The following is a 26522-nucleotide window of genomic DNA, read 5'->3' on the forward strand; positions in this document are numbered from 1 at the left end:
ATAGATGCAAGCACATATTGAAAGCTATATTTATTTCTCTATTTACATTTCTTGAAATCCGTGAGTTCATACCAATACCTCCAGTTCCAATCCAAAAACACAAGGTTATTTCCAGCTTTCTCCCTTCTAATATTTGTTATCCCCTTCTTCAACAGTGAGAAACCTGGCTCCCATTTTCTTTAACAGAATTCCTTGATCAATCTCTCTGCTATCATGCAGATCGTGACCAATCTGCTATCATGACCCCTGTCTCTCCCCTGCATGCATACCCTCCTCACTCTTCTCTGGCTTGGCTTTCCCACATGAGGCTGCTGCCTCACATGGATGCCCAACTTACCATATGTGGGCTCCAAAACCAACCCTGCCCCTTCCCCTTACACTGAAAAAGGGCTGGTACTTTTTAGTCACTACACTGTAGTAGTGCTGAATGGAATGATTGAGGATATTCATTGAAGTATATACTTTGGATATGATATCTTGCGGTCCCTTTTCTGCACTTCATAACTTGGTTTCACTCAGCAAAGGTCTAAAGAGGCAATATCAAGACAGAAAAGGAGTTGGAAACATCATGGTATGAGGTAACTTAAAAGAAATTTGGAAAAAAATCTTAAATTAAGTAGAAATATCTTCGTAACTGCTTTACGAGAACTGCATGTCTTATGAATTAACTTTCAGTGGGACACATGTTAAGTAATAAACTGAAATGTTAAATTCCTTTATGCTGTGATGAAAATATGAAACACCTATTTACCTAGAAACACAGCTATAATCAACCAAGATATCAATTCACATTTTCAAACATATGTTTTGCTCTGATCATGAAAACATGGCCATTGGAAAAGGTCTAAATAATGTTAAAAATTACATCCTTCCAGACATAAATACATACACACATTCAGATTAGGATTATTGTGTGTACTCAGCTTTGTATCCTGCTTTTATCTCTTTACATTATACAGCAAGCTTTTTCCTGGGTCACTAAATAGTCTTCAAAAAATATCTAGTAGATTGCTTCCAATTTTTCACTATTGAAAGCAAAGATGTAATGAACATCTTTGTGCAAAATATTTGTGCTCATCTTTTATTTCCTAATGTTAAATTCCTAGCCTGGAGTTATATGTTAAAGGGTATATACTCTTACATTCTTCATAGATATTGTCAAATTGCTTCTCTACAAGGTGATATCAATATTCACTGAAGTATCCCCCAAATTAGTATCATCATTAAAATAACAATAAAAAGCCCTCTTTCTCCACAGGGCTCTGACTTATTCCTAAAAAACTTTTGTGGTTTTAGTTTCAAGACTGCATCTGATAATGATCTACTATTTTCCCATTTTTTTCACTGAACTATCAAAGAAAACCCCAAAAAAGTAAAAACAAATAACAATAACAAACACCAAACAAACCACTAAATACTGAAAACTCAGACAGGTAACCCATTTTACATGCTTTAGGGCGTTATACACTAACTCTAAGCTATGAGGCTGAAATAAAAATGTCATTTGGTACTAATGCTTGCTTACACTCTGCCTCTTGAGAGTTTAAGGATGATGCAGAGATAAATGATGCTGTATATTATGGACTGAATGGTTCTACACCCCCCACCCAAATTCATATGTTGAGGTCCTGAATCCCAGTTCCTCAGAATGTGACTGTATTTGGAGATAAGGTCTTTAAAGAGGTAATTAGATTAAAATGAGGTTTTGAGGGTGAGCCCTACTCCAATATGACTGGTGTCCTTATAAGAAAAGGAAATTTGGTTGCAGACATGCTTGCATAGAGAAAAACAATGTGAGTACACAACACGAAGAAAACTATAAGTCAAGGTGAGAGGACTCAGAATGAAACCAACCATGCCAACACCTTGATCTTGGTCTTCTAAGCTCTAGAACCATGAAGAAATAAATTTCTGTTGTTTAAGCCACTCAGTCTGTAGTACTTCGTTATGGCAGCCCTTACAAACCAATATACTGTACTTGCTCCTCTCCTCCCACCCTCACCATGAGTTTCAAAGTTATATAGGTCAGATAGCTGGATGAAGAGGCTGTGGAACTTAAGTACTTGTACTGTTGAAGGTCCCACCCCACATCAGATTAACTATGGAATGCTCCTACAGCCACATAAACATATATATTTTTTGCTGTAAAATAGAAGTATTTTTAAAAATTACAATCAAGTTTTGTTAAGAATAAGATAGTCACTGTTCTTTTAATGTAAAATTTATCTAAATATTACTAAGAAATTACTTGCCATCAATTACTTGATAGCTATGTTTTTAGGCCTTTATACATTCATTAATTTCCACTTTGTACTTTCTTATTTTGAGGTCAATGACTTTTCCTTTTTCAGATCTCAGTTTTTGGCACGATATCTATATTAACAAAAGTGGAAAACATATCCAGGGAACAGTTATTCTTTTCTGTTTGGGTATTTCCTATTAGGTGGCCATAATATAGTTCCTTTTTTCACCACCTTCCTCTGTTTTTATCCTATTTACTTTAAGATTACAGCTCTTTACAGGAAATCAAAAGAAAATGAAGTCAAAAGGTGAAAAATAGGAAAAGTAAAGACAGAAAGCATGCTGAGGATTGTAGTTTTTGAGTATAAAATTATGCGGCGTGTTGGAAAAAGAGGTAGAGGGAATTATCAGAGGCACATCAGATGAACATTTGAGAGTCACTTAAAATTAGTCTAAGGAGTATGCAAACCAACCTCATGTCTAAAAACATACAAGTGTAAACTTGCCAAATTTTTAATGGAACGGTCTTGTATTTGAGCTTTTTGTTTGGGACATAAGAACTTTCTATAAAGTGACTTGCACTTGCATAACCTTGCTTATTCAATAAGCTTGATTTATTCACTCTTGTACTAATCTGCTTCTTGAAAGTAAGATCATATACCTTTCTAAATGGCATTTTAGTTTAAGCTACCAGAAACTTACTGAAATATTCAGTCAACGCAGCCATGGACAGGCCACAAACCCTGCCTTTTGGTGATGGTAGTAGGATAAGAAGGATCTGAATATATCTTTCCTGTTCCAGGAAGAATTAACAGAAAACAACAGACATCTGGCCTTGAAAAATACTACAAGAACTAAAAGACAATTTAAAATTGCCTTAAAGACCTAGAGAAATAGTGTAGCTCTGGAAAGAATTTAGAACTGCAATCAGAGGAAATTTAATTAAACTTCTTTAGATTCTTTATCAACGTGCATGAAGATAGAATTTTTCCTTGGAAATCAAGAGCAGAAAGTCATAATTAAATAGTTCTACAGATAACAATTATTTATGGAGTATCTACTATGTCCAAATACTATGCTAAATGTGGGTCATACAACTTTGATAAGAAAGTTCCAGAGGAATGGCTGCCATAAGGAAATAAATGGAAAGATACTCAGTAAGCAATTGTAGAAATAAAATTCTATATAGCAGGATTTCTGCTTCTGGCTAACATGAAGAGAGGGAATGGATTTGTCCTCCCATCTGAAACAAATAAAAAATAGACAAAATATATGAACCAATAGTTTTCAAGATACTAGACCTAAGGCAACCAAGGGTGAAATGGGAAACAAACGAGGTGAGCCCTATGTTTGCCACGGTTTACCCCTTAAAAGAGCTTCCAGGCTTCAGGATAGGAAAGGTAAACTGAGATAGAGCCTAACAGACTCCATAAGTGGAGTAGACAAAGCTGAGTCTGGAGAGGCCAAGGAAGCTAGAGTTTGCAGCACAGAACACTGAAGAAGAGAGAGGTATACAAAAAGAGAAATCTGGATATCTGCAGAGGGTCCTCCTTGAGTATTCAACTGAACAATGCATGTGTGAGGGCTAGTCATACCAGTCATACCAAGACCATACGCTTGGTCATACCAGCCTGACTGAATAACCTCATGATTCACTGGTCATAGGGTAGAGTATATTGAAGGGTCTTGCCTCAGTTGTTGGCTCCAGTCCTGCTTAATAAATCTTAAAATCGAGACCCCCCGCAAGATCAAACTGTTCTCAAGTAACTTAACTGCATCCCAGAACAAAACAAGAATATTTCTAGAAATACAAAAATATTCAGCACCCCAAAATGCTAAATTCACAATGTGTGGCATCTACACAAAAATTACTAGGTATGACAAAAAGCACCAAAAACGACCCATAATGAGCATAAAAATCAATCAGTTGAAACTCACCCAGACAGACAATGACATTAAAAGTTATTATCATTGTGTAACATACATTCAAAAAGTTAAGAGATAATGAAAATAAATGAAAACGACCCACATAAAAATTCTACAAATTCAAATGTCAGTATCCATAAAAAAAGTTTTATTGTAACACAGCCATGCCTCTTTGTTTACCTATTGACTATAGCTGTCTTAGGACTATAATGATGGAGTTGAGGGGTTGCTAGAGAAACCATATGTGCCGCTCTCCTTGCTTTGTACTGCTGCTCACTGTGATGACATTGTATATAATTTGGCAGCATGTTGAGTGCCCTGTGTGTTGCTGTACTGTGATATTTCATCCTAGTTTTAAAAATTACCATTGTATGCCCATCATCTAAAGACAAGAAAGGAAGAGAAAAGTGGACTTTGGATGTCCTGCTTTTAAGGAAGGCACAATGGACTGTGGATCACTTTGTGTTCTAATTAGATGTCACAGTGCTGTGTTTATTATGCCATGAGACTATACAGTCTTAAAAATATACAAAACAGGTCGACATTAGCAGACTAAGCACGCATCACAAAATTCCTATTTCACAGGAAAGTAACATTTATAAAAATTAGAAATGGGAAACAAATGGAATGGAAATAACACAGAATGGAATAACAGCAGAATTTCTTCATAAAACTAAAAAGTGAAAACAAGGCTGAATCTAAAGTAAGTTTCTGAGTGGCTCATTTATTAGCTAAGCAAAGAAAGTCACTCACAGATAGTGAGTTAATTAAATCATGTTTGACTGCAACAGTGGAAGAAATCTGTTCAGAAAGCATAAACTAATATCAGATGACTAGCGTTTTGATGAGAAGAACTGCTCAAAAAGTTGAGAAAAACGACAGCAATATCAATTATCAACTGAAAACCAACATAGGTCATTTTGAGTAGTTTTCCCTGGCTCTTGATGGGTTGACATATGTTACTGATACTGCTCAACTGTTGGCTTTTTTGAGGAGTAGATACTGAGTTTGAAGTGACTTTAAAATTAGCTGCTATGAATAGTCTGTGTGGAACAACTGAAGGTGAGAATATTTTCAAAGAAGTTGAGAGATAAACTAGATGAGTATAACCTGAAGTGTAATCTGCTAAGATGTATTATAACTGATGGTGGCAAAAATATTTGTAGAGCAGAAAAAACAAAAAGGTTTAGTTGGACAAATTACAAAGTTTGTGAAAATGTAAGGTGTTTAAGGCCTATTGTTATTCACCCTATTATTCATTAGCAAGTATGTTGTGGAAAATAAATGAATTTATCACACATTATTGGACCAGTGGCGAAGTTCATTTGCTCCTGTAGACCTTACTATCTTTATTTCTTTTTTTGTCAAAAGTGGAAGCTGAATTTCTTGACTTGTCTTCCCAGACAACAGTTTGAGGGCTTAGCAGTGGTAAAGTTTCACTGCAAAGTTTTGAGTTCAGGGCTGAGATTGAAATTTCTTTTTTTATAGGAAGGACCACCTTTAACCACTATGGTTTTGGATATTAGCTTTTGCTGTAGACTTGATAATGTCTCAATTAATTCAACCTAAAATTGTAATGCAAAACAGCAATTATATGCCAACCTTATACTGTGGTAAAGTGATTTCAAAGACTACTCACATTGTTTGAATTATAAGTAATGTTAAGCTGTTTTATACACTTTCCATGTCAAAAAGTTAAACCAAAAGGTGAGGTCACCATTGTCCATGTAATGATACCCTAGCTCTACCTAATCAATTCACTGGGCTCTAGGAATTAATAAAGGAAATTTTTATTTCTTGGGGCAATGTAACTGTAGTTCTGATGAGAATTCTCGGAACTAACATTGTGTCTGTCGGTATATCAAGTGTACACTGTGGCATCAGTCACACACTTTCATGTGGACAAAAGTGAGGTAAGACTTCTGGTTGATGAAAAGGGGTTGCTAAAATATACAGAAATAATACTTTGTAACTTTGTGAAATTCAGTCTCCCAAAGAATTTAAAATGGCTTTATACCTTTAATAAAACTACATACTACACAGAAAATAGTCTGTTGACAGATGTACTGGCAGTAAGCCATTGCCTTGGGCTGAAATAATACCAGTTAAATTGGTTGTATTCAATCAACTATTTCAGGAATCATTTTGTCCTATAACCTTATTTCACTAACATGTTTTTCTCATGACTCTCAAAGTATCAGAACATCTAAAAATAGCCAGGAGTTTATATTTTTGGTAATTAGTAAGGGCTTCAGAATAAAATTTACTGTTATTAAAGGGTTAGTTTATAAACATTCATCCTAATACATTTGATAAAATAACATGTAACTGAAATTACATGATGAAGAAACTGAGATGGAAATATCTTAAGTTGATATGATAGGATATATGACCCCAAATTATTGTTTACTGATTCATCTCTAGTGTGGTGTGTCTTTGTGATAAAAGAAATAGTGGACAAATAGGATTAGTAAATAATCTTCCTTCGATAGAAAGAGAATCCATTCAAGTTAGATATGAACCTACCTATATATGGCAAAGCAAGGGTTTATGTGAATTATATGCCAGTAGACACAGTCTTATTCTTGGAATCCTTCTTTGGTTGCTATGCTTTCCAAATTCTTCAACTTTAAATGTGCCATCAGTATTCCACCCAGCTAGTGTTTAGCTACTACTTCTTATTTAATGAAAATGATTTGACTTGCCCAGAAGTTATCATGAGACCAACATTTACTAACTGAAACAGGAAATTTTCAAATGATTCAAATAGTATTAGTCAAAGGCTTATAAGGAATCACACTGACAAATATTCCCATTAATTTTTCTTGATGAGAGACAACATTATGTATTAGAAACAACTAATGGGTATTTGGAGGGTAATGTTCGTCTTTAGCACTAATTTGTTCTTTTCATTTAAGTAAATACTAAAAGAGATGTCTCACGTATCAAGTATAGCTTATAGTAAGAATACCTATTTCACTGGAGTCTTAAAAGATCTGAATGATGATAGGTAGTAAGAGAAAAACGTGCACACAGCAAAGGAAAAAAAACCAAATTTTGTAGAATGGGGATTCAAAGGGAATTATAGGGATTGATACTTCTGCCAAAAGTAGTGAACCATTGAATTTCTAAACACAGATGTTGTTATTTATCTGATTCTATTGTGCTATGGAAGATTAATGCTATGCTCATTAGTTACCTATTAAGTGAAAATTTATCCATCATTTTCTTCCCACTTATACAAGTACAATCCAGCTCCTCAGCCTTACTTTAAAATTTAAATACAATCTAGTGAAATTTGGAGTCTTGTTTTCAAAATTATCAAAAAAAGTTTCAGGAAGAGATGAAGATGATGCCCCCTTTCCTCTTGAGCTCTTTCTATATCATAAAATTAGTTTTCCAAACCAATACAGAAGCATGTGAATATTCATAATTGTAACCAACTTGTTTTATTCTCTAGCAATATAAATCTATCCTTATATGTATATATTGAACAAAGAAGTCTTGCAAAAGTTACAAAAATTAGAATAGTGGCCATGTCCTGTGGAAATAGCTTCCAAAAGAAAATACAATTTTGAAGAGCTGTTTCAGTTGACAATTTGTTGCTCTGGTAGCAATGCTGTAATCAACATTTCAGTATTTCTAACCAACAAAAAAATACTTTTAAGATTTTTCTGTCATTCAGAGGTGCATCATTGACTTTCCTTTTCTCCCACATGAACGATAAGGAAAAAGGAAAGTCTATAATTCTCGTAGAGTTCTTATTTTAACAGAGATCAAAAACTTTACCTCACTTAAAAGTGGGAAATCTTGTTTTGCATTCCTTTTCTCAATTATAGTTGAAATCCTGCTTGTAATATACAGGTTAATTTTATTAAAATAATTGGAAGAAAACTAATAAATTACTCTTCATTTCTTCCACACTACTCTACTCCCCATAAATATTTAAGTGTCACTTTGACGTACGTACATTATGCTGGTCATTCTGTCATTGATTTTGAATATAGTTCATAAAAATGAATTTTATTTATACGTATTGTGACCAGTCATGATCACACATATCTCTTTAACTTGATCTGTATAACAACTAGCACAGAACCATTTCCAGATGCATATGAATTTAACATGTTACATATTATGCTAAATAAGATTTTATTTTCTGGGGGGAAGGAACAACTAAACTTCATTCTTTTATTAAAACTTCTAAGTTACGTGTGTGTGTTTTCATTTTGTTACTTTTTCTTATCTTACTATTTAATTCTGAGCTCTTTTCTCTAACTCATTCTTGGTATCTTCTTTAGTCCTCTGGTTATCCTATTACATGTCCTAAATCTTCTTTATTTTTGGTTAAAAATGTCCAGAACAGAAAGGCTTCTTTATATCTTTCACTGCGAGCTCCCTGTTAGCCCTGAGACATATCTGGTCTCCTTAATGATGTGGGTCATCTCAGCATAGCTCACATATATGCACAAACACATGTGTGTACACGCATGCATGCATACCATATACATACACCATTTAAAAATAAAAGCAGGGACTTTCCTGGTGGCACAGTGGTTAAGAATCTGCCGGCCAATTCAGGGGACATGGGTTCGAACCCTGATCCGGGAAGATCCCACATGCTGTGGAGCAACTAAGCCCCTGGGCCACGACTACTGAGCCTGCGCTCTGGAGCCCGCCCCCCACAGCTACTGAAGCCCGCGAGCCTAAAGCCCATGCTCCGCAATAAGAGAAGGCACCGAAATTAGAAGCCCACGCACCCCAATGAAGAGTAGCCCCGCGCACAGCAACGAAGACCCAACGTAGCCAAAAAATAAATAAATAAATAAATTAAAGATAAAAGCAATATACATACTCCTTGAATTTGTGCTGTATCTATGGCTAATATTGTTGTCAAGGCTCCTGTGCTGTTTTCCTTATCATCAAACCAGGAGATATCCTAGAGAAAAAAGGGAATTAACATATGGTCATCAAAAAGATCCTTTTCTGACTTGCGATTTTGCTACATTAACTTAGAAGCCATTTGCCTGCCTCCTTACTCACAGGCGCTTAATTCTTGTAAAAACTATGGATCAAATAACTTTTGTTTCTTACTTCACAAAGATCTATATTTAGATACAAACTGAAGAACTTAAGCCCAACAGCTTGGACTCATTACCATGCTGCAATATTGTATAATAATCAATGTTTAAAATGGCCATTTCGAACCACAAAATAATTTGTAATTTTACTCCACAAGTAATTTGTGGAGAGCAGATTTTACCTAAAAAGTAAAGTAATGCACAACACAGTTTAGAAATATTTCCAAACCTTTCTGTCTAAACATATAAATGATAAAAAATAAGTCTGTCTCCTTCTCTACAGGACCCAGATAGGTGAGATTTTCCCTGACACTTCATATTGCCCCTTAGATCTTATAGGTACTGGGCCTTGTGGGAAGCTAAAGATGCAGAAAGGCTGCTGTAAAAACCCTGCAGCCAAAAAGCATGCAATTTGAAGGAGACAGGTCAAAAATACAAGCAATAGGGCTTCCCTGGTGGCGCAGTGGTTCAGAGTCCGCCTGCCGATGCAGGGGACACGGGTTCGTGCCCCGGTCCGGGAGGATCCCACATGCCGCGGAGTGGCTGGGCCCGTGAGCCATGGCCGCTGAGCCTGCGCGTCCGGAGCCTGTGCTCTGCAATGGGAGAGGCCACGACAGTGAGAGGCCCGCATACCACAAAAAACAAAAAACAAGGAATAAAAGCCTAATGTTATAACCAATTTCATTTTCAACAGCAAATAGAGATAGCACTTCTTAGCACCTCTCAACTTGAGGAATGCTGATTTCCTTTTATTAGTTATTGACTGTTTCCTCCCATGTACTCAAACCAGTTATATCTCTTGTGGATTAAACTACATGCAGACTGTCTCCAAAAAAATGACTGATTTTTAGTGAGTGAAGAGCAAAAGAACTGTTGGCTTACTACAACCCAGCCAGGGCCCTGATGCCCACGTTACACATTTTTGCCAACTAAGGAACAAAAGCAAGAGAGATAGAAGGCTGTGCATTAATCATGCTGTTGTGTGAGAAGAAAGCCCCCGTGGAGGAATACGGCAGCGGCCAGGGGGATTACAATCCTGGCATGACATCACTACTCTTTAAACCCCTGGATTGGGAAGGTGTCCCAAAGAGTTTAGGGTCCTAGACACCCAAAGGGCATCTTATAGAGATCATGATACGCACTACACAGTAGCCACTTTGAGAATACAACCCGAGTCAAGAGCCTAACATACCATGAACACACATCAGCAATGACAGTAACTACAGCACTCTTGATCTAGAAGACATTACCTGTTTTTTTATTGTATACTAAAAAATATATATATATTTTTTACATTGCATAATTCTTTCTATATTTCAACATGACATGGAATACACAAAGAATTTCTAGACACAATATAAAGTAAAAATATAGAAAAAGAATTTATCACTTACTACATTCCTGATTCTATAGTATAGTAATTGCTATAATACGCAAGGCAAAGGATACATATATGACTAGTCTTAGTCTTTCTCTGATGTTCAGTCAGCAAGATATCCAAAACTGCTTTTCAACAAGTCAGCAATTATGCACTCTAGAGATTGTTTTCCATCATAGGCATTATATGCTAAAACACTTAGCAGAGTTTCTGGAGCACAGCTGGTATTGAGTAAAAATTAGCTTGCTTCTTCTCTTCCTGATGGTAAAATGATTATAAGCTAGGCTAGCAGGTTTTCTGATACTAGTAAATCCATTTTTTTCCTGCCAATAATTCTATTAGAAATAAAAAACTACAGTAGCACTATCATAAGTGCGTGGTATGTCTTTTCTCATTTAATCATCACAACTCTATGAGACGGATACTGACTATCCATATTTTATATATGAGGAAACAGAGGTACTGAGAGATTAAGTAACTTGCCCAAGGCCACATAGCTGGAAAGAACTGAGGCCAGGATTTAAACCTAGGCAATCAGATGCCAGAGTTTTTAATCAACTATCCTGTTCTGCCTCCCATCTAACTGAAACGTTACAGCTGAGTTTCCTGACATGTTTTTCCTGCTTCAGGATTTGTTACCTCAAATCCTTTTGGAAGTAGCTTTTTGAGATTCCTTAGTGATCTCCACTAATGCCATCATCTTATGATTTAGTGACCCTCCACAGAAGCCCTAGCCAATCCAATTTAGAGAGAAATAGGCAAAAAAAACCTTCATATCTTTTAAAAAACCTAATAGATTTATAGGTCAATATTTATCATTAAGAAATATAAATTTAGCTTTAAACACAATAAGCAATGGATTATTTATAACCACTGAAGTCAGCGACAATTAGAACATTCTTTTCAACTGGAGGGATCTCAAGTCATCAAATAAAATAGAGATTTTATACCTACAAAAAGACCACACCTGATTCCATAAATACCTCTATTTCAACTGAGGTTTCAAAATGGTTATAAAAAGCACTGCAAGTTTCAGCATGATTTCTAAGACTTAAAATATCTTATCTTAGGGGAAAAAAAAACAAACAGGTAATAGGAGTTAGGGCGAAACTGTACATTAGGAACTTCCCTTACTACAGAGAAAAGTGAAATTCGTTAAGACATTTATTGAGAAAAGGCCAAATACATTACTCTTTTCTTTCAATTTAAGAAAGCAAATAAGCAAAAAGAGTGCTAAAGAATGAACAGGTAAAACAAATGGTAAGCTGAAAAGGGCTCAGGTAAATTTATGGGAGAATTTAATAACATCTGCTGAATAGCACAGAGTTTCTGTCTGTTTGTCTTTCTATGTGTTTTGAAGAAGAGTTTATGGTTTACAGATTGCTGTATTCTTATGGGCAGAAGCTACTTAATCCAAGAATGTTACTGTCCTACTGTTCACGTGGCTAATGCTAGGCAACGGAGTAAGATCCAGTATCAGCCATCAGGATATTTGATTAACAATATTCACTGGTTTAACTGGCTTGTGGTCTTGGGACTCCTCCACCAAAAGCATCCTGTAATCCTCTAGAAAGAAAGTTCAAAGTAATGATCGGAAAAGTTAAAGTTTATACTCTTTAAGACATTCAGGAAACATTTTCAAAAGTTCCTGAAAATTGAAAATAAATGTCCTTGAATGTATAAAAACATAAATACACAAAAACCAAAAATGACCAAAATTGTCGTGTGAAACATAGTATTAGTTAATTAAAATCCCACCTAATTTCATCAAAGATTTGAGGTAGACATAAATTGTTCATAAAAAAAACCCCAAAAGTACAAGCTTAATGTGAGCGAGACAAGATGTGCAGTCATTAAATCATTTTATGACCCTTCAAGTAGATTTTTGTTTTTCTGGATTAAGGAGTGTCTGCAGTTGTCTCTGACAGGACCTTTTTCAGAGAAGAAGTTAGGCACCAACTGCTTCAGAGCATTAAGTTGCTATGGGAAACGTCCCACTCGCTTCATTTTATATCTTGTTGTCCTCTAAGAGCACATAAAGGTGGAGGAGTTTTGTTACTCAGCAGTCCTTTGAGCACTGCTGCTAAAAGTCACAAGATGTAAAAACTGGTTTTGACAACTCGGCTGGAGTGACAGTAACTCTACTTTTGAAAAGAAATGACCCTGGCAGGAAGCTATTTGCCCCTACACGGTGAGCTCTGGTGACAGAAAGTGTGGCAAAGGGCTTCAAATGATTACTGGCTTTCAGGGTAACCCAATATACCTTGGCCTTCTGAAAGAATTTTAGAGGTGCCAGTCTGAGACATTCCTGTCATTTTCCCCCAAGACTCACTTTTCAAGATTACTATTTGATACACTTAGTTTTAGTTATTTCACAGGTGTGAATGATCAGCTGTGGCAAGCCAACCTGCCAGCTAGACTGATGTTATCTGAATTCAGAGAATGGCTGCCTTCAGAAGTCAGCAATGAAAAAACTTAAACTGTGCAGATGGATGAGAACTATAGAAATTAACTCCTTTTTAAACATGTTTCCCAAGATACTGTAGTTCTTAACACTCCTTTTCAGTTTTAATTTAGCCTCCATTCTGATTCTAGAAGAACTACATTATACATTAAAAGAGATTTGTCAAGATAAATGCAAGGAACAGGGAGTGGACTCTAAACCTTGTTTTCTATAAACTGCATTTTTGAACATAACAGTTTTGGACTTGCTTCTGTTAGAAAATACAGTACAATAATTCTAATACAGTTGCTGCTTGGTACACAAAAAAGGATGCTTTTAAATGATCAAAGGAAAGCTTATGTCAAGAAATTGATGTGAAGAAAAACTAAAAGCTAGAATATTTTAAAACACATTTAAAATAAAATAAGAAAAAAGCCCAACTAAACACTGACCTGATATAACATGGCTTTAAATGCCAAGTATCTTAATCTCATGGTTAAAATTTCCCCTGCTCTGCCATAAAATAATCCCTGGAAAAGAAACAAACAAACAAAAATCTACATTTATTTTTAACTGTCTTATTTATTTCTTTGGAACATTTAGTTACTATATTTACATATTTGTATTTTATTTAGTTATTATATTTAGTTACTATTTTTAACTCAAATAGGATGACATAAAACAGTAATCACGTACATATTTGTTTAATTCATTAAAAGTTTACCTGAATGAAATAACTGACAAAGCAAATAATACCCCAAATTACAAATATCATGGAATAAATTTCTGCATCATGCTTTAATGTGGTTTTATCATCATTTTCAAACATCTGAAAAGGAATAGATTTTTTTAATCAGGTGATTGGAGGAGAATATATTATAAAAGAAGGAGAAAAAACTAAAATGTCTATTCATCAGGATTTTAAAAGTGAATTTCAACACAGTAATTTCCACATATTTCTGGGGGAAAAAATGCACCATTATTCTATCCTTTACATTCATTACATAAAAAAAAATTCACTACTTCAATAAAAAAAATAATTCACTCTTAATTCTCTCACTTAAGCTATGTAAATACAGGATCAGACAAATGAGTCCTCTATCTGCTATTAATATCACCACATATTTTCAAAGAAACTATTGAAATTAGTTTTCTGATTGAGTTATTATTTCTAATAACTTCTCATAACTCAGGTTTCTTGATATTCCTCTATTCAGAGTACGACCTGCAATATGAGACCTTTATAAATTTCTCCAGAAATTGTTCCTAAAATTAGTAGTTATACATATACTGGCATCTATGTTGACACAGTGTAGCAACAGTCCAGGAGACTGAAGACTTAAGGTGGCTCTAATAAGATCCATGAATTCATCAGCTCTCCTGGGTTCCCCAGCACAATCCCAAACTCTCATTATTTCCTCTCTCTGAGCTGGCTGGTAATAAAAAATGGCCATTGTTCAGACCAGTTGAAAGAAAGAGTGGTCGTATTTGTCTCTTTTATTACTTCAGTGCTTTGGAATGCTGATACAGCACTGGAGTCAGAATTAGAAAACAAAGCAATTTCTTTACTGATTGCCCAGTCAACAAGGTCCAGCCAAACACTTCACAATAGAGGCTGGCTTATCCCCTGAGAACATTAGTTAACCTTTCTATCATGGATCCCACACTAGGGGTGACCTACTACACGTCCCAATTTTCCCCTTGCTGGGTCAAAGTATACCAAGTCTGTTCTCTCAGGTTACACATTGTTTAAAATTGTTAAAAATATTAGCAAATAAATTTTACTTACAGTTACAATTTTTGCAAAGATGATGGAAAATACTGGATGAACAGTTCCATTTAGAACAGAAGCCAATATCCCCAGAACCACAGAAGGCCATTCAGACTTGTTTAATTTAAAAATTTTTTAAAGAGAAACTTCAGGAAGACTTGTCTATAAATAAAATACCTTGGTTATAACCCCAGTTTGAGAGCATAATGGAACCTAGAGAAGTTAGCCAATCTTGAATAAATCTATAATGTAAAATGTCAAATATAATAGGTAACAGAGTAGAAAGTAGAATTTTTCTTAGAAAAATTTTACTGCCCATATTACTGATAAAGATCTCAAAACAAAATAAATTTTACACAAAAGTGACTATTTGTGCAACTTATCACCTTTTGGCATTTCACTCAGCCACTATCATTAAAAAAGTACAAATTAACCCACATGTTCTGAGACCTAAGACTCACAAAAGAAATGACAGGCATATTTTCCTTTACACCTGTTAAACTGGATTGCATATCATGCTCTAGCATAGGACAAAATCTAGATAGGAACTAAGCAGAGACAAAGATAAAAGTTTTTCTAGCATTTTAAGCTTGAAAATTTTGTAGCTTTGTGACTTATTTATGGAAATATTTTTCTAATATCTTGGTTAAAAGCTTGTTTTGGGGTTCCTATTTATAAGTTATGTGTTGCAATATCTGAACATATTATTTACAATCACCAAGCCTCAGTTTCCTTATCTTTTTGAGGAAGGTATCAGTTCCTAACTTACAGGATTTAAAATAAAAATTTTATTTTATATTGGAGGATAGTTGATTTACAATGTTGTTTTAGTTTCAGGTGTACAGCAAAGTGATTCAGTTATGCATATAACCATTCTTTTTCAGATTCTTTTCCCATATAGGTTATTACAGAATATTGAGTAGAGTTCCCTGTGCTATACAGTAGGTCCTTGTTGATTATCTATTTTATGTATAGCAGTGAGTATATGATCCCAAACTCCTAATTTATCCCTCACCGCCCACCTTTCCCCTTTGGTAACTGTAAGTTTGTGAGTCTGTTTCTATTTTGTAAATAAGTTCATTTGTATCATTCTTTTAGATTCCACATATAAGTGATATCATATGATATTTGTCTTTCTCTGTCTGATTTACTTCACTTAGTAAAATAATCTCTAGGTACATCCATGTTGCTGCAAATGGCATTATTTCATTCCTTTTTACGGCTGAGTAGAGGATTGTTTTTATTTTTTTATTTTATTTTATTAAATTTATTTATTATTTTTGGCTGCATTGGGTCTTCGTTGCTGTGCGTCGGCTTTCTCTAGTTGTGGTGAGTGGGGGCTACTCTTCATTGCGGTGCGTGGGCTTCTCATTGCTGTGGCTTCTCTCATTGCAGAGCAACGGCTCTAGGTGCGTGGGCTTCAGTGATTGTGGCTCGTGGGCTCTAGAGCACAGGCTCAGTAGTTGTGGTGCATGGGCTTAGTTGCTCTACAGCATGTGGGATCTTCCCTGACCAGGGTTTGAACCCGTGTCCCCTGCATTGGCAGGTGGATTCTTAACCACTGAGCCACCAGGGAAGCCTGAGGATTGTTTTTAGAATTAAGCTTAACTCAGTATTTGAAAACAGTATGTACCCAATAAATGTTAGCTGTTGCTGATGTTATTATAAAAGGAAGGATAATATTATGCAAAATCCCAGATCTTATACAGAGAAAGAACACTGCAAGTAGCTCTGGTGTCTGCCAGTCTTTCCTGGGATCCATGGAGGGTGCTATGGGGAGGTAGTGGTCACAATAATCAGAGGATAAACAACACAATGGTGAATTCCCCTTACTCTTGTCTGGAATATGTAGAGGATTTATTTCAGAAACTTAAAAAATCTATGAATAATTTTGTAGTGAGTAATTATTTTGAATAGGAAAGTAGACAGCGAACTACTAGGCATTTCATATGTTAAAACTTCCTCATGGTATTCACTCTTGAAGTAATGGCGTTTATGAACCTAATAACCAGAGAAACACATCAGGAAAGACTATAAAATAGTTTATAATTCTTGCTTTAATTTTAGTCTGGCAACTATAATAGAAATTCCATTGTTTGAACAAAAGAACTTTTAAAATTCTAAAGCCTTTAAAGTCTATTTTCAGGATTGGCTAAACCTGGGGTTACTTAATAATTTGATTACCTATTATCTTTCTTTCTGAAGTTTTCTGAAGATTAACATCATAAAGAGCCTTATTTTTCAGTTAGGTCACTGTCCAACAGAATATACAGAAATTTTAAAAGTTCCATTCCAACTCTTTGTGGAGCACTAAATACAGATTTTCTTTTTTGTCAAATTCTTTATAAAATTACCTCATTTTGTAAGGAAACTAAGGCTTAGCATGTCCTAGGAACAATACCAGTAAATTACAGAGCCAGTAAATGTAGGAGGGCTGTCTTGCTCCTACAGAATAATCTACCCTTTTGCCTCTAAAAATATAAAACAGATGGAAAAAAATGGGTATTACTTAAAGTTATAAGATAGAAAAGAATAAAATGAAATAGGATCAAAACAAAATGAAAATTTTTAGTAAAATCATGAAGGACTCTGTGCTACCTAACTGTGTTACAGGTTATAGCATGTTTTAACAGAATTTGATATAAAAATATATGAAATTAGAGGCATTTTGTAAAGAGATATGAAAACATTTAAAAAAGCTAAACAAATCTCTTAAAGATTTAAAAATTTAATCTGATATATTTTAGAGCTTTATTGCGTTATAATTTTCATGCAATAAGCTGCACATATTTAAAATGTACAATTTGAAAAGTTTAGACATAACTACACACCCATGAAACCTTCACCACAGTCAACATAGTGAACATATCCATTACCCCTGTAAGTTTTCTCCTGCTTTTGTATTCCGTTTCTTCTATACCTCTCAGCTGCCAGTGCTCTTCCACTAAAACCACTCATGTGTTTTCTGTCACTATAGATTGTTTTGCAATTTCTAGAGTTTTCTTTTAATAAATGGAATCACATAGTATGTGCTCTTTTCGTCTGGATTCTTTTGCTCAACATAATTACTTTGAGATTTACTCATTCTGTTGCATGAATTAATATTTCATTCATTTTCATTGCTGAGTAGTATTCAATTGTATGGATATACCAAAATTTATCTGTTGACATAAGTTTGGGTCATTCCAAGTTTGGGGCTATTACAAATAAAGCTACTATAAATACCCACATACAAGACTTTGTGTGAACATATGCTTTCATTTCTCTTGGGTAAAAACCTAGAAAAGGAGTGGCTGGATCATAGTAGGTATATGTTTAACTTTTTAAGAAACTGCTAAATGATTTTCTGAAGTGGGATTACTAATTTTTTATTCCCACCAACAAAATGTGGAGTTCTAGATGCTCCACGTCATCACCAATACTTGGTACAGTCTTTTTAGATATAACCATTCTAACAGATGTATCATGATATCTCGGTTATGATTTAATTTGCATTTCTCTAATGCCTAATGATTTTAGGCATCTTTTTGTGTGCTCATTTCCCATATGCATATCTTCTTTGGCAAAATGTCTATTAAAATCTTCTGCCCATTTTTCAATTGGGTTATTGGTATTTTTATAACTGTGCTTTGGGAGTTCTTTGTATATTCTGGACACAGTCCTTTATCACATATGTGACACAAATATTTTCTTCCAGTTTATGGCCTATGTTTTCATTTCTTAAAAAGTTTTACAGGGAATTCCCTGGCGGTCCAGTTGTTAGGACTCAGCTTTTTCACAGCTGGAGTCCAGGTTCGATCCCTGGTCAGGGAACTAAGATCCATGTGGTGCAGCCAAAAAAAGGAAGTTTTACAAATAGCAATTTTATGGATTTTGGTGAAGTCTAATTTATCAATTTTTTTCTTTTATGAATTGTGTTTTTGGTGTTTATAGCAAGGAAATCTTTGCTTAATTCAAAGTAATAAAGATTTTCTACTGTATTTTCTTATGAAAAGTTTCTAACTTTAGGTTCTTCAGTAAGGTCTGTATTCCATTTATAGTTAATTTTCATCTGTGCTTTGAGGTATGGATTGAGGATGAGTCTTTTGAATAGATATGTAATTCTTTCAGCATCATTTCTTAAAAGGACTATACATTCTCTGTTGAACTGCCTTTGCCACTTTCGTCTAAACAGTTGACCATATGTGTGTGGGTCTATTTCTTGACACTCTATTCTGCTCTATTGATCTATTTGTCTATTTTTGTTCCAATAGCACATTATTTTGATTACTATAGCTTTGTATTAAAAATTGGAATTAGGAATTATAAATCCTACAACTTTGTTCTTTTTAAAAGTTGTTTTATCCATTTTATCCTTTTGAATTTCCATCTAGAATCAGATTGTCAAATTTTACAAAAAAGCCTGCTAAGATGTTTACTGGGATTGCCTTGAACATATAGACCAATTTGGGGAGAACTGACATCTTAATAATATTGAATTTTTTTATTCACATACATGGTATTTCTCTCTATTTAGGTCTGCTTCCATTTTTCTTAGTAATATTTTATATATTTCAGTGTGGGGGTCTTATAATCTTTATCAAATTTATACCCAAGTATTTAATATTTTTGATACTACTGTACATGACACTGTTTTGAATTTCATTTTCCTACTTTTTGTTTTTAGATTATAGAATTAGAGTTGATTTTTATATATTGATCACATATTCTGATCAGTTGTCAGCCAAACTCAGTTGTCAGTTGTAGTACCTTTTTTTGGTGTGACACCATAGTACCTTTTCTTGTGGATTCCATAGAATGATAATCATGCTGTAATTATGTTGTTTGTGAATAAAGACAGTTTTATATCTTTCTTTTCTATATGGATGCCTTTTATTTTCTGGTCCTATTGCACAGGCTGGAACTTTCAGTTGAGTAGAAGTGGTGAAAGTGTACATACTTGCCTCATTCCTGATCTTTCACCATTTAGTATATTGTCAGCTGTAGATTTTTGGTTGATTCCCTCTATCAGGTTGAGAGAATTTCTTTAAATTCCTAGTTTCCTGAGAGTTATCAGGAATGGATGGTGCATTTTGCCAAATGAGCTTTTTGCTTTGATTGAGATGATTGGATAGTTTTTTCTTTTATATTTTTAGTAAGGGAAATTACATTAATTTCTGAACTTTAAACCAAGCTTGCATTCCTTGGATAAACCCTACTTGGTGATGATGTATTATTCTTTTCATACATTGTTGGTTAGATTTGCTAAAATTTTGTTAACAATTTTTCCATCTGTGTTCATAAAGGATATTTGTCTATAATTTTCTTTTCTTGTAATAGCTCTAATTTTGATATCAGAGTAATGTTGTGCTCAGAATGGAATCTTCTTCCTCTTCAATTTTCTACTTCATAGAATTCACAAGTAAAGCCACCTGGGCCTTCAGTTTTCTTTATGAAAAAGGTTTTAACTTCAAATTCAATTTCTTTTTAATTGATATAAGATTATTCAAGCTATTATTTTATTCTTGAGTAGGCTTTGGTAGTTTGTGTCCTTCAAAGAATTTGTCCATTTCATTGGAGTTGTAGGATTAGTTTCCATAAGAGTACTTTATTATTCTTTTAATAGCTATAGAATCTGTAGTGATATCACCACTCTCATTCTTAATATTGGTAATTTGTGTCTTCTCTCTTTTCATTTGCTCAGTCAGTCCAGAGCTTTTCAGTTTATTGATGTTCTCAAAGAAGCAGGTTTGGATTTCATTGATGTTTCTTCTTTATAATTATTTTCTTCCTTTTAGTTTCGTTTTTTTTTTCTTGCGGTATGCGGGCCTCTCACTGTTGTGGCCTCTCCCGTTGCGGAGCACAGGCTCTGGACATGCAGGCTCAGCGGCCATGGCTCACGGGCCCAGCCGCTCCGCGGCATGTGGGATCTTCCCGAACCGGGACACGAACCCGTGTCCCCTGCATCAGCAGGCGGACTCTCAACCACTGCGCCACCAGGGAAGCACCCTTCTAGTTTCTTAAAGGGGAAGTTTATTCATTTGAGATCTTTCTTTTTAATATAATATAGGTGTTTAGTAGTATAAATTTCTTCCTCAGTACCACTTTAATCTTCATACCACATGTTTTGATTATGTTTGGTTTTTATTTTCATTCAGTTCAAAATACTTTTGAATTTCTCTTTTGATATCTTCTTTGATTGTGTATTATTGAGAAGTGAGTTATTTAGCTTCCAAATATTTCAAGATTTCCCAGGCCACTTTTATTCTTGATTTCTGATTTAATTCTATTTTGGTCAGGTAATATACTTTGCATTACTTGAAATTTTTAAAGTTTGTTGAGACTTGTGTTATGATCTATCTTGGTAAATGTTTCAGGTACATTTGAAAAGAATGTGTATTTTTCTGTTGATAGGTGGATTCTTGCATAAATGTCTGTTAGTTGGTTGTCAGCTTGGTTGTTGTCAAGTTAGTTGACAGTGCTATTAAAGTCATCTATATCCCAGTTGAATTTTTATCTACCTATTCTATCAATATTTAAGAGAGGGTATTAAAATCTGTGAATATAATTGTGAATTTGTCTGTTTCTTTTTTCAGTTCTTGATAGGTGGATCCTTTTACAATTTTCAAATAACCTTCTTTATCCCGGGTAACTTTTTTGCTCTGGAATATACTTTGACTGCCACTAACATCACAGTCTACCTTCAAGTAATATAATAGTATATACCATTTAAGAACCTTGAATAGAATACTTCCATTTCCAGTCTTTTGGCTATTGTTTTTATACATTTTTACCTTTACCCCACACTATAATGCTTTTTTTCTTTAAAGCAGATTATTTAAAAAACATTATTGATACTCTTCATTCCTTTGTATAGGTAGAACATTTTTTTTTTTTTTGCGGTACGCAGGCCTCTCACCGCTGCGGCCTCTCCCGCTGTGGAGCACAGGCTCCGGATGCGCAGGCTCAGCGGCCATGGCACACAGGCCCAGCCGCTCTGCGGCATGTGGTATCCTCCCAGACCGGGGCACGAACCCGTGTCTCCCGCATCAGCAGGCTGACCCTCAACCACTGCGCCACCAGGGAAGCCCCTAGATAGAACATTTTGATACTCTTCATTCCTTTGTATAGATTCAGATTTCCACCTGGTACCATTTTCTTTTGCCTGAAGGACTTCCTTTAACATTTCTTGTAGTCTGCACTACATCTACAGGTGATGAATTGTTTTAGCCTTCTTTTACCTAAAAATTCTGCATGTTGCCTTCATTTTTGAAAGGTATTTTTCTGCAGGTAGTATTCTAATTTGAGTTTTTTTCCTTTCATTACTTTAAAGATATTGCTCTATTGTCTTATGGTTTGCATTGTTTCTAATGAGAACTCTGTGATATTTCTTGTTTTTTCCTTTATACAAATTGTGATGATTTTCTCTGGATGCTTTATAATTTTTCTCCTTATCACTGTTTTTAAGCAATTTGACTATGGTGTGCCTTGGCGTAGTGTTCCTTGTGTTTCTTGCGCTTGGAATCTATTGAGCTTCTTAGATCTGTGGGTTTTCAGTTTTCATCAAATTTGGAAAATTTTTTTCATTATTTGTTCAAATGATTTTTGGTTCCCTTTCTTCTTTGGGAACATATAAAATATAGTTATAATAATTGTTTAATGTTCCTACTATTTCTATCAAGTGTGTCATTTCTGGGTCTATTTCTATTGATTGATTTTTTTTCTTCATTTTGGGTACTATTTTCCTGCTGTTTTTCTTGCCTGGAGATTTTTGATTAGATGCCAGACATTGTAAATTTTACTCATTGGTTATTTTTGAATTCTTATACATATTATTGAACCTTGTTCTGGAACACATTTAAATTACTTGGAAACAGTTTGATACTTTTGAAATTTGCTGTTGGGTCTTGTTTGCTGGGCTCAGAGCTGAGTTTAGTCTGGGAATAATTTTCCTACGCTGAGTTAATACTTTTCTTAAGATTCAACTAAATTCCCCATGAATTTAGAGATTCCTCACTTTGGTTGGTTTAATAAGAACTATTCCTGGCCCTTTGTGAGCTCCAAGAATTTTTCCTTCTTATACTTTCCTTTGCCTTTGTCAGTTTTCTCAGTAAATGCACTAATTAGTACTCAGATGAAGAGTCAAGGGAGAACCTCTGCATATTTGTGGAACTCTCTCTCTGAGCTGCTCTCTTCCCTCTACTTCTTTGCTCTGAAGACTGCCTACTTTGGCCTCTTGGGCTCTGCCTAGGTTCCCGTTCCAGCTCTTAGGCTTATAACTTGACAGTAACCTGGGTCAATGATAAGATTCATTTCATTTGTTTCCCTTTCCTCAGGGATCACTGTCTTGTTATGCCTGATGTCCAATGTTAGAAGACTGTTTCACATACTTTTTTCTAGTTTATTAGGTGTGTCAAGCGGGAAGGTAAATCTTGTCCCTGTTAACCTATCTTGGCTGGAAGTAGAAATCTCTAATTTCATCTGGTTTCCACAGCAATTGACGTAAATGATCTATTCCTCTTTTTGTAGTACTTTTCTTAGTTGGCTTCTATGATGCCACACAATCTTAGCTTTCCTTTTATTTTCCAGCCATTCTTTAGGTGTCCTGTTCTGGCTACTGCTTTTCTACCTGAATTTAAATTTTGCAGTATCCTGGGTCTCAATCTCCTGTCCTAGTTGCTCCTCCATCTATTCTTTCTCCTTAGACTGCTTTAGTCAGGCATATCAGTCCATTTGTTTTCACCACTATCATCTCTTCTCTGCTCTGCTCTCCCTGATCCCACTTTGGCTCCCAAGTGCCATTCTCCACACAGCAGCCACATCAAGCAACTCAGTTCATGCACTCTTCTGAATAAGACCCTGTCATTCAACAGGTTTTTTTTTTTAAGTAGATTAAACATTTTTTTTTAATTTGAGTATAGTTGATTTACAATGTTGTGTTAGTTTCAGGTGTATAGCAAAGTGAATCAGTTCTACATATACCTATATCTACTCTTTTTTAGATTCCTTTCCCATGTGGGTCATTAGAGTTCTTAACCTGTTTGTGTCATGGACCCCTTCAGAAAACTGATGAAGTCTATGGAATCCTTCCTAGAAGAATTTATAACAATGTACCAAATAACACATCTCAAAGAAAGCCAATTATATTGAGATATAATATTTAAAATGTTTAACAAAAAATTCAAAGCTCTTATACAGTTATGTGCTTCATTATTGGCACATTAAATAACAAGATCTAATAGTGATGAATATAAAGATATTCTGGGGAATTCCCTGGTGGATTAGGGCTCTGTGCTTCCACTTCAGGGAGGATGGGTTAGATTCCTGGTTGGGGAACTTAGATCCCGCATACTGCATGGCATGGCCAAAAAAAAAATAAAAAAAGATATTCTAAGATATCTGTAATAACTATAATGTGATATAAATATTTCTGTGATTTTCATTGGCGACATCGCAGGCCCTGGTAATACTAATGTAGTCTGTTATTTATATTCATAATTAAAGTAAATTAAATTTCTATCAAGTACAGGTAGAAAAAATAGTTGTGATTTTTTTTTGCCCATTCAGGTTAATTCCTGTGAGTCATGAACCACTGGTTAAAAACCCCCAATGACATTCTGTTAGAGTAAGAATAGAATCCAAAATTGTTTTTATGTCCTACAAGGTGCTACATGATCTGGTCCCTGAGTATCTCATACACTTCTCTGCTCACCTCTATCCTCCTTAGTCACTGTGGCTCCCAATTCCAGGCCCTTATGTTTGCTGATTCCCCTGTTCAAAATAATACCAGCTCTGTCCTGGTTACTGATTTTTTGCTTCTCAGGTCCAAATTCATCCTTTTGTCTGATAAACTTTTCTCTTTTACCACTTGGTAAGATGTCAAGCTCCGTCAGTAGAGGCTGCTGGAAAGACATTGTAGGAGGGGATTATTCTTCCTGCTCTTACCGGTAGCTTACTGGGAAAGCTCCTGAAAGATGAACTTTTTTCTCCGCTGTTTTGCCTGAACAGTTTTTTCAGAGTTGGGTGCCTGTAGAGTGCAATTTTCTTCTGTGTTTGGCCATCAAGCGCTTTCTCCAGCTCTTGGCTTACCCATTAGAAGTGTAGTCATGGGGCCCAGACAGCACAGGCTTATGTTTCAGCCAGGTCGCTGATGTCTGCACCTCTTATACACAGAACTGCACTTGACTCCTGCAGAAGGCAACCTCTCCAGCCCCTGGTTTCAGCAGTGCCCAGTAGCTTCTCCTGGCACCTAGTGGGTTTTGAAGCTCAGAACCTCCCTGTGGAAGGTCTCCCTTGGCACCTTGGAGGACAGATTTCAAGCAAGCTCCACCAGTGAGGTACCTGGGCATCTTCTCTGCTATCCAGTGAGCCAAAGCTGTGCCCTTTGCAGTAAGGCCTGTATCTCCACTTCAGTTTCGGGCAATAATGAATGCTCTTCCTTGGGTCTCTTTTCACCCCAGGGGTGGTAGTTGGTACTTTTTATTATGACCTCTGAATTCTTTAGAGTTCTCTTAATTTCCACTAGCCAATTCCTATTACTCCAATTCCCTACTGATTCATTACACTAAACTTTCTCTGTTCGAATCATTGTGTGGTTTCTGTCTTCTGACTCAACCCAGACTAATATAACCTCCCATTAACTATTCTAAAATCCTGTTTCACATTTTTCATTTCGTTATTCACTTTTAAAATTTTTTTTTTTTTTGCGGTACTAGGGCCTCTCACTGTTGTGGCCTCTCCCGTTGCAGAGCACAGGCTCCGGACGCGCAGGCTCAGCGGCCATGGCTCATGGGCCTAACCGCTCCGCGGCATGTGGGATCTTCCCGGACCGGGGCACGAACCCGCGTCCCCTGCATCGGCAGGCGGACTCTCAACCGCTGCGCCACCAGGGAAGCCCTCGTTATTCATTTTTATAGTCCCTTCATTTCCTTGTTCACTTTTCACTGCAATACCACAGGCTGAAAGAACCCTTTACAAATATGGCCATGGAGCTGGTGCTTGGCTTGTTTCAGTTCTTGGTTGTTAATACTATCTTTCCAGGCTCTCAGCTTTGTACTCGGTATAGCTCCAGGCACTGGTAACCAAGTTTGTAGCCTCCTGTTAAGAGTAGGTCCATGACTGTAGCACAGCTCACCACTTTGTACTTTTGCTCTATTTCTGGTTGGTAGAGATCTTGTTTTGGAGCCTGGGTATATCTAATTGGCTTTTCTCTTTTTATGTTTTATGTATCATTCCTGTGTGTATGGAGCAGAGCAGTTGTATCAGAGTGTAAATTTACCCTACCATTTTCTCCAAAGTCTGGAAATTGCTTTTTAATTTTATGAATTTCATCTTTCTTAGGTTTTGAAAATCCACTTTATAGACCTAGTGAATTTGCAGACTTTGAGGTAGATTTTCACTTTGTTTGCAGCAATTACGGTGGCAGGTCCAACAGCTATTAATAGATGTTTTCACACAGTGTTTTTACAATATGGTACAAACCCTTTTACTGTATTCTTATACTCAGGCCTTTTGCCATATGGCAAATTATCTATGCTATTATTTACTTAATATTTTTCTTTGCATGTTTATGTAAATGATTATTATTATTATTAGTTTTTGGCTTTCAAATGCATTTTATTTATTTATTTTTTTATACTTAGGTTTTTTTTTTTACATCTTTACTAGAGTATAATTGCTTTACAATGGTGTGTTAGTTTCTGC

General features: G+C 35.5%; 1 protein-coding gene across 1 annotated transcript in view; it reads right to left on the reverse strand.

Moving 5' to 3' along the window:
* ABCB5 (ATP binding cassette subfamily B member 5) overlaps positions 1 to 26522 on the reverse strand; it is a 113677-nt gene that overhangs the window by 28369 nt on the left and 58786 nt on the right. Inside the window, 4 exon segments of the mRNA XM_060019869.1 lie at positions 9023 to 9106; positions 13522 to 13599; positions 13794 to 13898; positions 14859 to 15002. Coding sequence (XP_059875852.1) covers positions 9023 to 9106; positions 13522 to 13599; positions 13794 to 13898; positions 14859 to 15002 — 411 coding nt within the window.

The sequence above is a fragment of the Delphinus delphis genome, chromosome 9 (assembly GCF_949987515.2).
Source record: "Delphinus delphis chromosome 9, mDelDel1.2, whole genome shotgun sequence".
In the NCBI taxonomy this organism is placed as follows: domain Eukaryota; kingdom Metazoa; phylum Chordata; class Mammalia; order Artiodactyla; family Delphinidae; genus Delphinus; species Delphinus delphis.